Raw genomic sequence first — 13,912 nt, 5'->3', positions numbered from 1 at the left:
AACTAAGGATGGATTTGAACAACCTCACAAGAGTTTATGGACAAAGAACTGATGCCAAATGGAAAAGATTAACACAGGACAGTTACCAGTCCTGTCTCAGCTTCTGTAAAACAAGATGGCATTTTGCTGTGGGAAGGCACAGACTTGCAACTCTCAACTACAAAAGCATTGTCACTAAGGACCATGAAACCCCACATCAATAGAAAGGGGTTAAGAAACTCCTTGTAAAGAAGCCCCGTTTTCATCGTATTCGAACAGTGACAAAGTTCTTAAAGGCCAATGTCCACCATAAAATCCAACATTAATGCTATGCTTAAGTGCAATGTACTCCCCACACCACAAGGCAAAAATAAAGCCTAGGCCAGCCTGAAAAATTTCCGATCTAAAACCAGGCAGCAAAACAAGGTTTTCAGGGAGCCAGCAGCTCACAGAATACAACAGCAAACACATGATGACAGTCACTGTGACAAATGTTTGATGGGAGAGAGATGGAAGAAAAAAACCCCACAAAACGATCTGATTGCTTTCACTAAATCTCTGTTGAATGAGAGGTATGAAGTGTTTTGCTATCTAGACCATTAAAACTACTTCATGAGTGAAGGCCACTCTAAAAACAGTAAGACAAATTTGTTACTGATTAATAATAAAGCCATTCATTTTATTCTTCAAATCTAAAGTAATTACAAGCCAGAGCATGGCAAATGGATTTAGAAGAAGCCATTACGTCAGAAGAATCCTTTAAAGAAGAACAGTAATTTAAAAGACTGAACTGAATAATGAACTCTCCTGAACAACAATTATTATGAGATTGATTTATTGAAAGTGTATTTAATTATGCAAGAAATGTTTAAACTTTCCAAAATAGTGCAGAAAGACAGAAACCAATAGCGGAGTCAGCCCTACGTCCTCATTATAGTTGAGAAGCTGAAGCAGATGGAGAATTCATTTAGTTTAGAAGGATAAAGTACATCAATTTCTCTGAATCCACATTTCTAGTCAATTTGTTACAGTACCAGCTTCAACAATTAATGATCTCATTTTCCCATTTGTGCCTCCTTTTAAAAGATTTCAGTCTTTGTTTCCAAACGAACAAAATGTCATAAAGAAAAAATTTAACTCAAACATCACTTTGAAAGCTCACATGCCTAAAGCCAAATGTTTCAGCAATAACCACAGAATCAGGGGTCAAATTCAGTCAGATAAGTAGCCTGGTCAGTTTAAGTATCTGGAAAAAGCAGAAAGATCTGTCTTTCACCTGAGACACTTAAACTGACCAGCCTGACTCCTACAGAGACTATTTTTTTATTTTTTTTACTTGAACTACTTCACTTTTTTCTCTTAAAATGCCTGACATTGATATAAGAGATTGCCATGGGTGAAGGTGCATTTCCAATGACAGGTGTCTCCTGTTTAGTTTAGACAGGGGCAGCCCATCATCATATCTAGTTCTGACATGCCCACCACACAGTTAGTATAGATAATATCATAAATCTGAGCTTCAGATACCCAGAACTGGGACATCTTGTCTGGGAAGCATATAGCAGGTATCAACAATCTGGCAGTGCAGAACTCCAGCTCTTACTTTCAAAATCATCAAGTATCTAGTACCAGGTACAGATGACCACAATGTAAAAACATCATGAAACATGGCAGAGGAGAGAATGCTAATAGCCCTCAACACTCACCTCAGGAGAACTCCAAAATTCTATACAAGAGCTGTTGGGTGGGAACCTCTCCACTTCACACAGACAGACACAGAACATCACTCCACCCTTGGTATAAAACACAGAGCAACTACACTTCTCCCTTTCCACAGCTGTATTTCTACGCATAGAAATACGCATTTCACATAGATGTGAGTACCATCTCACTGACAATCCTGCACCACTTAGTGCAGAGTTTTAGGGCAAAAATCCTATCTGGCTCATATTCTACAGAGGCTGCTGTTGACTACTTAGATGCTGCCTGCTGATTCTGGATACTTTCATAACACGGACAGTGTTGCTAGATTGTGCTACAAGGCACTTACCAGGATTAAGCAAAAAAAGCTTCAAATAAATCTACAGTCATTGATCCATTTGAATACTCAACATTACAATATGTTTCACCTTGTTTTAGTTTAAAAGTTCATGAAAAATTCAAAATATCTTATTTACCCAATAGTCCTTGACTGATTCTTCTACATTTAAGTTCGTAAATACATACATTATTTAGCCAATACTGCAGTTACAGAATAGCATATAAATATTCAGGGACTTTTTAATAAGTGCAGCTTTTTTTCAACAGACCACAATGGTTGCTTAGAAACATTTACTGGTAGGATACCTGAAATAGCAGTAAGAGAAACACCTTCAAAGAGTAAAGTAGTTGGATAAAATGGAAGAAAGGAGCAAAATACTAATTTTCCATTCTCCTCACACACCTTCAAACAAATTATGATGCACAAGAAGATATATAGTATGCATCCACATATGAAAAATAGAAAGGGAAAAAACTTTAAATGATAAGCTGAAGGAGCCAAGTTAAGAAATAAAAGAAAAATAATGATGGTCATTTCAAACCCTCAGTTCATAACTTGTCAGAAACCATACCATCAGGAACAGACTTAGCCAAAGTTAATCTCTAAAACTGTTGCTGAGTTTCAAATAAATAGCCTGAATTTCAAAAGCACAAGCTTTCTACAAATGGCAAATTTGCCTTTATACAGAAATTTTCTTCTTGCCTTTTTTTTTTTCCCCCAGGGGGTAAGGGGTGGGAGTACAGAAAGGGACTTATTTTCATCTATAGATGCTTAACTCCAGTTTTAATATCCATACCCCACCTCCCCCTGACACTGTGCTGTCATTCTGAGTGCAGACTGTCCCCTTGCCAACAGCAGCCTCAGGGAAGCTGACCATAAATCTGCCACGCAGGACACTCCAACCACACATCCAACAAAACACATGGCCAAAGCCCTGCTGTGCAAGACCACCTCTGCTCCCTCGACTGCAATGACAACTTGTGGGTCTGATTAAAACAGGAAAGGAAGCAGAAGTACTCATATTTTCAAAAGATCAAGATTTAAAATTATAGGGAAAATAAGGCAGAACAAGCAAGTAAATTCTGCACTATGATATCTCCTTTTTCTATCATTTTGTTCTTTGCATTAAGGAAGCCAGTCACTCTTTCCTCTAAAAAATACTACTAATTTTACATTAACACAGTAAGATAAGAAAAGGAGAAAATATGTAAGTGGTCCTAATTTATGCATGCAAGACTTATGTAATGAACAGTACTATGGCAAAACTAAAAGCATTTCATTGAATTCTCTAGATAATGCTTATAGAGCTCATTATTCTTCCAGCAAATTAATATTCTATGTCTCACTAGCACTATAAGCAAACGAACTGTTTTAGTTAAATTAATATTCATGTTAACTGCATGCAAAACTAACTAATTAAGTAGTTCTATAATATTAAGGACATATGTAAACAGAGTCTGTGATCAATTTTAAGACTAACCATGTAAATCATACAGGATTTGTTGTCTGGATTTGGCTGGGTCTTCAGCAACATGGTCTAATGGGAGGTGTCCCTGTCCAGGGGTTGGACCTAGATAATATTTCAGAGTCAAACCATCTTGTAAGTCTATGTTCAGTCAGAAAATAATTCCAATAAAAAGCTTTAGTAACCCAGGTACATTCCAAATATATACCAAAACAGTTGACTAGTTTAAATCTACAAAAAAGAGAAGTTTGTAATAAACAGAATCTCTTCTTTCCTTTATTTGCCTATTGTTTGTCTATGTAATAATAATTTAAGCAGAGCTTAGAATTCAATAACTAATTTTAAATTTTTTTTAAGGAAGTATCCTCTTCACCTATTAATAAGTCTTCACAGAAATGTTTCAGCTGCTTTTTCTTCATTTATGAAACAACATCAAATTTACATGAAAAAAAATCCCTAATGGTGATAACAAGAAAAGCTAAAGAACACAACATAATTTCTTTGAGCTATCAAATATCAGTAGTACTTGTTTCTTAATAATTTCATTATAATTTTTTTTTCCTAATACATGTATCATGACAGTATTAGGACATCTTACAAAGGATATTTTCCTGATTGTTAAATTTTAGATTACATTTGGGGCCTAAATTAATAATAGGTGCCTGAAAATAATCAGGAAGAAAAAGAAAGGAAAACCAAAAGCTTTTCTATTAGCAGCTCCTAGTAAAAGAGGAAAAATATGCTGCACAAGTAGTCTAAGTGCATAACCTGGTGCACACTGCTCATCCCTTACTGTGAAAATTCAAATGAAATAACACAAATAAGAACAAGGAAGCTGCAAGTCACACACTCCAAAGCCAATGCCAGAATCTAGACTGCCACCAGAAGCAGTTTAGTCACCATACAGCAGCAAAGAGAACACGAATACCAAGAGTAGGTGCTGTAGAAGACACCACAGGAAGTTACATATGGCAATTCTTCTCACATGAGCTTAGTCCCAAATTCCATTTCAAAAGTTTAGAGGGTGCTTGAATACCCTAAACAGACACATCCCTGCTTGCACCAGCTGCCTTACAATTGTGTGACTGATCCTAGGTCACCTGCCACCATCTCAGCTCTTATTAACCCTGACTGCTTATCCCAAACATTTCTGAGCCCATCAGTCACAGGCCTTCGTTGCTTTCACATCCGTCTCATCCAGCCCAAGTTCCTTTTCCTGTTCCTTTACAGACACGTTCTAGAACTCCCTTTCCCAATACACACGCCTTTTACATTTTTCCTCTTTATATTTTATGTCAACTTCACTTTCAGAAAGTGATATTTTTCCCCACCACTTTATCATCTTCATAGTTTTAAGATGCTTTCACTGGGGAAGGTATCAAAAGAGTGTGAGCAGCTGTTGCTGGATTATCCAGGGCAAATTTTAGTAAGAACAGCAAGAGATGTAATCCCAGCATGCATACCTGAACACCACTAAGTGCCACATCTTCTAAGAACAGCAGCACTAGAACTTTCCAGTTTATTATAAGCAAAAGAGTTTATTATAAAAAAAAAGTTTTGATCCTGTTTTGGTTTTGGAACACTTTGCTTTAAACACTTTGGATAAAGTTTCTTTTAAAAGTCAGTCTGAACTGTGAATGTCATGAAACAATCCAAGCCAAAACAGCTACTTTTGACCAAATTATAAGATAATATGATAGGCCTAAATAGTGCTTTAGCAAGAAGGTGTAGACCAGCTGACTACTTGAAATCTCTAATTTTTCTTAATTCTGTGATACTAAGAAACTGACAACCCTGCCAATAGGCTGCTCAGCTTTCAGCCATTCTTCCATCACCTCTTTTTCTTCACTTATCCTGAAAAGAATTTGAGAAAAATGAAATACATGCCCCTAACCACAGTGCCTGATTTCCGACTCCTCCACCACTTTCCAGGGCTCACAGCATGTTCCTCACTGTTGTTCTCCATTAACAGCATGACCTAGTACTAAGTTCTCAATTTTCACCTGCTAAGGAAGGGTAGAACTGACTTCCAAATCTCATTAAAATTTTAGTTGTTGTTGTTCCCTACCCAGACAGCACTGAGCAGCTCCAAAGCAAATGTGAGCTTGGGCAGCAGACAGATGCTGTAATTTAAAGGTAGGAAAGTTACTCAAAGTTTCATAGTGAGATCATGGCATTCCACCCATCTCCTTTCCCTCAAAGCTTCTGTCATAGTCCATCAGCAGCAAATTTCAACAGAGGGGTTTTCAGGGTTTCTCAGGAGTAAAAACTCAACCGCAACAAAATAAGGATGGATTTTCCTCAAAGCAGGGATTTCAAGGACCAAACAACACTCCTCCTGCAAGAATCTCAAGGAAAAAAACGAAACAACAAAAATATGTGTTGCTGAAAAAAACCCACAGAGTCCCCGTGCTAAGTGAACGAAACCCTTACTAAGGTGAAACTGCACTTTGCTGGATAGCTGCAGTTATATCACAAGCACTAATTTATTACTGCAGGGTACTTATAAATACTGCAGTAAAGAAGGTTATCTTGTAGAGAATAAATTAGCTACATGGGGGGGTGGGGAGAAAAAAGGTAAAATTTATTTTAGAAGACTTGGAATTTTTTTCTTATGGTGTTAGATCCTTGATATCTTATTTGTACATGGACACTACAATCCAGAAGAACTTAAAGACTTTCAAGTTGCTGTTCTTGAAACAGCCGTAATCTGTATTCAGCCTCAGCAAGTCATTTCTACTATTCCTTGTCTCTGCAACAAGCTTTAAAAAATTAACTGATCAGAGTTACACTGAAGATCTTGAATCATTCATGTATGATAGGCAAGTATTGCTGCAGTTAAAATTACATTGTTTTAAATTATAACCTTGTTTTATATATCTAGGTTTTACAGAGTTTTATGAAGTGTAAAATTGCATGCATTAACCTTCTGCCATGTCTACCAGACTTCTGGAAAAGTATTCATGCTTGTGCAATCTATTACTGGTAAAGAAAAAAAGGGAAAAAACCCCAAACAGCAAAACAAAAAAAAGCAAGCATGCTATTTTCACTAGCCAAATAAACTTCATGTGAATTAATGAAAGCTTTGTGTGGATAAATAACAGAAAATCAGGAACATGCATCCCACCCACATTCATGAGAATACTGAATACACAGTAATGTACAATAAAATACTGGCTTCAGTGAAATAAATGTCAAAGAGCTTTGTCACATCCAATGACTCCTGAAATATCCCAAACCTAATATTTTCCAGTAACAGTTCACAGATAGGTAAGTTTGTTGATGTACATATTATTTAGGACAAACAGACACAATTCTTACCAGAAAAATAAGTGCCAGTGTCCTACAAGGGATGTTCTAGGTCATCGGAGACAATGCTCTCCTGACAAGAGACCACACATCACTGAATGCCTTTCCTAAGCCAAGCAAGTTCCATCATAAAGAAAGCACTGTTTTTGGTAAGCCTCCCAGTGCTAAACTGTGAAATAGGATTACCAAAATTTTCCAGAATCCTCCTCTAAATTCATGTTTAAGTTTCTGAATTATCTCTATTTCTGTTACAACACTGGCCTATAGCTTAAATAGCCTCTTTTTGTCATAACTTCATTTTTAACTTGAACAAAGGATGGCTTAGGACTGACAACAATACTGCACACACTGGGTTCCATCATGCTTTTTAAAACAACGTTACTATCCTCTCTACTGGCAATGCAGCTCCCAGTGAATCACACACTATTTGCTTTTCCTGTTATTGCAGCCCTGTCTCTTCCCTATCCCACTGCAGCCAATCCTTAGCCCTCTGAGAAATTTAACAACAAAGCATCAATATCAGAGATCTGGAAGAGAAACGAACAAGAGAATTTTGTAAAGGTCTGTCACACTCCAGAAAAGAAAACTGCAATTCTTGCAATAGCAACTTTGCATGTGATATTCCAGGATTGGGACTAAGCCTACACAACTTAAATAAATGCAAGTCACAGTCAGAAAGAAAAGGGAATCTGCTGTTTTTATATACAAACAAACCCTACACCTAACAAAAAGTCTAAGCTAACCAAACCTCCTAGTACATATATTTAATTTATACCCATTTAGTGTAGATTCCCTTTCTCTGGACATGGAGAGAAATGGAATACCATGCAAATTTTAGACCTAAATTACAACCACCTAACAGAATTCTAAAAAAAAAAAAAAATCTATAATCATATTTTAATGTGTAAATTCCTTATTGTCATTTTTTAGTTGACAAATATCTATTTCATAGCAAAACAACATCACAGGAACAGCTGGATGGCAGTTTAAGCTCAAATGAACCAGTGTCACATGCTGACAAGCCATCTCTCTGATTGCTTTTGAATGGCAGCACATGCAGATTTGTTCTATGCCATAAATTAGAACAATTATTTCTCTGTACTTCACTTTTTTAGTGAGCCATTGCACATATTTTTAAAGGATATCTTCCCTTTCCTTGATGATAAGTTCATTCTGCTCCTCTAGCTGTCTGATCTTCTTCTCAAACGACTCCTGCTCAGCTTTCAGCCGTTCTTCCGTCACCTCTTTTTCTTCACTTATCCTGAAAAGCATTTGAGAAAAATTAAATATATGCCCATAACCACAGTGCCTAACTTCCAGCTCCTCCACCACTTTGCAGGTAAATGAATAACATCCTCTCCACCCTTAAGCTCTTAAGCAGTTTAACATTAGTTCCTAACAATGTTTATTTTAATATATTACACAGGAAAATGCATATGACTTTATGCAATACATCTTTTTCTTTTTCAAAAACACTGGTCTAACTAGAGCACATGGACATTAATGGGCAGCATGGAATAACAAAATTAGGGCCTGAACCCACAATCAGGTTTCTCCAGTCTAATTCACTGCAGTCATAATGAAGATTCACTGGGATACTTACAAACCTAGGACATGAAGACAGAAAACTCAGATGGGAGAGCTTAGCTGACACGACAGGAAGAAAATTCTGGAAAACTTTTCTGTTCTTAATCTATAAACTAATCCTTCTTTCACCTTTACTGGTCAAATATGAGTCCATGAAAGAATCATTTTTCTTGTTAGCTTTCTCCAAACAAAACAGTTTGTCCTTTTCTGAGGATTTTCAAATATCAAGCTGCAGGAGTAAATTTTCCTTTCTGTCTGGGGCACGGCACCCTGTATCTTGCTGCTCAGTGTAAATAATTGGATCAAGATTAAAAGATGACAATGGGAGAAAGCCTTACAATGATCATTTATTCTGCACCTCAAGAGCAGGCTGTAAAAACAATTATTCTGGTATCACGTAGGCAAGAAGATCATTATGCATAGATGATCCTGTAACTATACTAAAAAATGTTGCTTGGAAATCATGGTTCTTTAAAAGCTACACAAAAATATTAAGTGATGAGCTTAGACTAATAAATATTATTGCTCTGCACTTAGGCAATTTCTGTTGCTGAAGGCTCTTAAAGTTCAGTCTTTTATGATGATGAAACAGCTGCCACAACACAGGTGACAGGAGACCAAAGCAATAGAACTTTCAGAAAACTCCAATTTTAACTTCCTTAAAGTAGAAAAATCTTATAGGAATAGGAAAGAGGAGGAAAAAATGAAATATATATATATATATAAGTATTAGACTAAGTCTTCCACTCGTCCCATTAGACAAATATTCTTAACAGAATGTTTCATTCAAGGACTGAGCCATACATTTGGTATCACTGTTTCCCTTAAGAGGGCACAGATTCGTTTTGATCTTCCAGTGTAAAAGTCATAAATACCACAACTGGGTCACTCCCCTGGAGTGAATTACAGACAAGCAGTATTCCCCAACTCCAAGATCAATCCACAGCCCTTCCCACACCAGCTCAAGCAGACTGCATGAAGTTGGAAATAATACCGAAACTCACACTTTTTCTCTACAAACCTAGAAGGAGACAAACAACAGGTACCATATAATCAAATTCTTTAAATTAGGGAGGTTTGAAAGCTTGGATCAAACTATTAATTGTAAAGTTTCTAAAGTAGAGGGAAAAGAAGACACAGATTTAGTAGAAAATCATTCCCTTAAGGTCTCATTTAAAACCTTGGGCCCAGCCTAGGAAGATGTGATGAGGTCAGCCTGTTCCTAGGTCCCTTCCCCTCCACTCACAGGCTGTCAAAAGGGTTGTTCACACAGCATTAAAGAAAGGTGGTAAAGGGAGCTACGTGTATAAACTCTGGACCCACATCAACAGCTCTGCACTACTTAGCTAAGCAGACAACAAACTTGAGGAATATCCACCACGCATCCTTGCAGTAACAGCTACAGCACATTTGCCACAGGCTGCAGATAGAGGCTTTCATATCTAAGCATGGCCCATTTGTTTCCTTTGAGTCCAATGAAACCACCTAAATGACTACAGCACATATGACCTTCCTTCACATAATCAGTGAAAGATGCAAAAACACACACAAAAAAAAAAGTTAACCAGAAAACCACAATCAAGAACCTAATGACCACGTGGATGAAAGATGCGCATGAAACAAGAGCAGGGCAGGGAACTGGAAAGAGAGAACAAGTACCATCTCCAGAATTCTATGAAAGGAAGGAAACTTTCTCAGTAACTTGCAGGAGTGATGCTGCACGAGAAGAGAGTTTGGGGCAACAAACATAGCGCTATGCTGGCACCCAACAACACTGAAACTGAACAACAGTATAAGAAAAAAGGTATGAAAGAACAGAGCTCTAGAAAAATCAGATGAAACCTAGCAGGCTTTACTCATCTCTAGATTCTGTGATTTGTTGCTTGTATCAGTGTGCATCACATTCACGTGCTGTGTTTGTATTTAACACATATCACAGCAAGCTGTCACACTCCCAGACACATGAATATATTGTGCCACATATCTTCCGCAGTAAATGACTGAGAACAGTAAGTGATCTCAGAAGAAATGTGGCAGTGTGTTTCTGTATCACAAAGCAGGAGACAGCCCATAAAGGGCAGGCAAGATACAAAAGACGGTTACTCACAGGAGGTGGCAAAAGGAAGTTAGAGAAAAGGAATACAAGAATGTAATCAGATTATGCTGGATTTATGTCACTTCCTATAAATAGCTCGATGAGTTGTTTTGGTTTTTTTATAAACTTATTTCTTTGCCTTCTGGCAGTAAAGAACAGATGATTTTAGCAGAACTATGGAGGACTTCACTGTTGCTGTGCAAAAACATTACAAGGCTCATATAACACTCCTCAAAAGTATTTTCACCCTCTGTTCATCCACTTGGGTCAGAAAAGAGCAGTGAAAGAATGAAGGCACAACTACAAAGGGCTCAACTGCTCCACTGAGCAACATGCTGGTATCCAGCTCCATTGTTCTTGCTTCCAGGATCAAACAGGCGACTGCAAGCTGCGAGCAAAGATGATGAATCAGTGGAACTATTCCTTCCGTTTAGTGTCTGCAACATTTTCTTGCATGCAATTCACATTCACCTACCTTGTGCCATAGGTTGTGCACCATCTTTGTTCAAGATTTCTTTTATATTAAACAGTTCAAAGCCTATATAATTCTAGATGCATTTAAATAAATAATTTTATTTTACAGAACCCTCTTTAGAAAAACTCGTAATGCAAATGTATTGACAAAAAGCCCTCCTAGGACATCCACCTTAGAGTTAAAATTAATTCCTAATTCACCAGTTCCAATTATTATTGTGTGCTCCCAGGTCCACTGCTGATACCACTATTTCAGTCTGATCTAAAGAAGGAATCGAGCAAGGAGTTTGCTGATGACACTGACTCATTCCACTGAGTAAGCAGGACTGATGCTCTCCAGGTGGAATTTCTGAAGCAGTGCACAAGTCAACAGCACTTCAAGTTTTATTTGTTTAATGAAAAACTGACATGCACAAGAAAGAGCCATGATAATACATCAACTCTACACTAGGGACAGAACTCAGCTCTTTCTGACGGAAGGCAGAATTGAAAAGGCAAATTAAAAGCAGCATCTTCTATTTTTTAAATTTTTTAAAAATGAGCTTTTACCAAGAGGAATCTGAAATGCAATAAGAACATTGCCACTCAGCTAGTTGAGATAGAAGACACACTAAACAAAAAAACATATAGCGATATAGACACTGGGAGTTTCACTGATCAGTCCTACACTCCTTGGGAACAATCATCTTTTAGTAAACACCAATATGGTATTAGTCTGCCAACGGGCTAGCAAAGATGAAAATAGTTTGATGACCATTCTTGAAAACTACAAGTTTTAAATTCCAGGCAAAGAATAATAGCATTTGGAACAGGGAAGACCTCCATGGAGTAGGTAGGGGAACAGGGGGAGGAAAGGAAGAAATAGAATTTTCATCCAAGGATCAGGGTTCACAAACCTGGTACATTTTACTCAAGCATCACAGGCAGTTTGTACACATTAGAAAAATAAAAAATAAAAAAACTCTATGGGCCCAAATCCTAATTGAAATTGCTACACAATGGATAAATTTTATGATATGCAACCTGCAAAATACAAAACTAGATTTCACAGCATGAATTTATAGCTACAAATGACTTTTTAAGCACAGAAAGTAAGTGTGATTGGTGATACAATAATCCTGGCATGCTTTACCTATCAACACAAAGTAATTTCCAGAAAAGCTTAGGGATATCTCATTTGCAGTCTCACTGCCTGACCAATTAAGAAAATTGCAGCACAAAATTGCTCCTAAAGTAACACATGAAAAAAGAGAAGATTTTGATGTTAAAGCCAGGTAACAATTTGGTTAAATATGAAGTAGTGTAACCCAGGAGAAAAGGCAACACAAGAGGCCAAATATACAAGATCTGTAACAAACCATGGGGAAGTTTTCCTTCAAAGATCTTAAGGACTGGAAGAAAAAACAGCAGATAAACACTGTAAGAGCTTTACTGAAACCTCTGCAATGGTTTCCAGTTCTGTAAACAAATCAATGTTCTGTTTTGATGCCCATTTTCACCTTTTGTTAGAAAATTTCAATTTTAGTTGGTCAATTTCAGCTTCATATCAAAGACAGTAGAAAACACTAGTATCCCAAACTGCTAGTACCCTACAAAGAGTTTAGGAATCCAGGGTCTTGGGAAGAGGGAAGCATTTTCTCAATAAGGGATAAAGGGTTGTCTAAAGGCTGTTTTAGTAGCTGCCAGTTACAAGTCATTCTGGGCATGCCAGTGATCTTAGCCAGAACAACATTAATGTAATAGCAAAAACCATCTTCTGTCTTGTTTGGAAAGGGAAATCACTTCCATGATTGCATAAGGTGCAATAAGGGTGCATAAGGGCACTATGATACCTTTCTACCTAAATTACTTTTGAAGATTTGCCTGCAAAGACAACAGGAAGACAGTTTTCTCCAAGTTTATCTTATTTGAAGAAAGTAAGAATGCAAAATTAGATACCAATTTTCGCCACTAAAAACAAAAACTAAACTCTCATGAACCATTCTACATCACTTAGTCAATGCCTCTGCTCAGACAAAAGGCAAACTTCCTATGTGAGCTGTACACGTATCTGTGATCAGGGGAGAAAGAAGTATTTATGATGTACCTATCATACTAGGAGCCCCACAGTCACACAACTGTCACTATATATCAGTTAGGAGTGAAATGAACACTTCCAAGCACACACACATTCACTCTCTCTGTTAAGGAGTTATGATCCTCTCTATTCAGCCAAACGCCAAGACAGAGAGAGCTCTCAAAATCTGCATATCATTCACAGTATTTCACTCTAGAATACTTCATAATCATTCTCAGTGTGGTGTCTAGCAAGTCCTCAATGTTCAACAGCCAACTAGCTACATCCCAGAGGACCCTGTGCTGCTCCTTCTCAGAAGAGTTTAATGTGTCCTGACACTGGCAGTGAGTACAAGCATAAGAATCTTTCTGTGTCTTCACCATGTCACTGCTCATTTCATTACATAAGCTGATGACTGCTTCAGGAGCAGCCTGCAGGAATAAAAGCTCTGAGTCCTCCTTGCTTCCTTTGAAAGGACTTTGCTTATAGGAGAGATAAAATTTGCTCTTAATGTGCCGCTTTCACCACCACACCAGGAGGACCCTACTGAAATTGTGAAGGTGCCACACTGGTTGTCTTAGAAAATAATGATTGATCACACTCAAGAATACCCCACTTACTCAAAAAGCATTTTGGCATTCATGGGCATGATTCATTCTTCTCAGAAATTCCTCTACAAAAGCAATTTTAAAAGAATCTGCTGACAAATTAATTTTTATTTAAATTTTTAAATAAATTTAAAAGCTCAAATTTGCAACATTCAAGTATTTTAAACTTTGTCTCCAGTCTGCCACTCTCATTTCACCTTAAAAGGATACATTCAAAGAAGGGCAAGATAATGGTTAGATTTACAGGAGGCAGCACAGATCAAAAAAATTACAATCATTTAGCCTAGAAAGGAGGATT

At 37.3% G+C, this 13,912-nt stretch overlaps 1 protein-coding gene across 1 annotated transcript in view; it reads right to left on the bottom strand.

Moving 5' to 3' along the window:
• Positions 1-13,912, bottom strand: part of KIAA1328 (KIAA1328 ortholog) — a 172,651-nt gene that overhangs the window by 145,840 nt on the left and 12,899 nt on the right. The window contains exon 5 of the mRNA XM_058827295.1: positions 7,940-8,055. Within this exon, the coding sequence (XP_058683278.1) occupies positions 7,940-8,055 (116 nt within the window). The remainder of the gene's footprint in view (positions 1-7,939; positions 8,056-13,912) is intronic.

Source organism: Poecile atricapillus, chromosome Z, assembly GCF_030490865.1.
Source record: "Poecile atricapillus isolate bPoeAtr1 chromosome Z, bPoeAtr1.hap1, whole genome shotgun sequence".
Taxonomy (NCBI): domain Eukaryota; kingdom Metazoa; phylum Chordata; class Aves; order Passeriformes; family Paridae; genus Poecile; species Poecile atricapillus.
The sequence above is the reverse complement of the archived record's forward strand: the minus strand, read 5'-3'. Positions and strand labels throughout refer to the sequence as shown.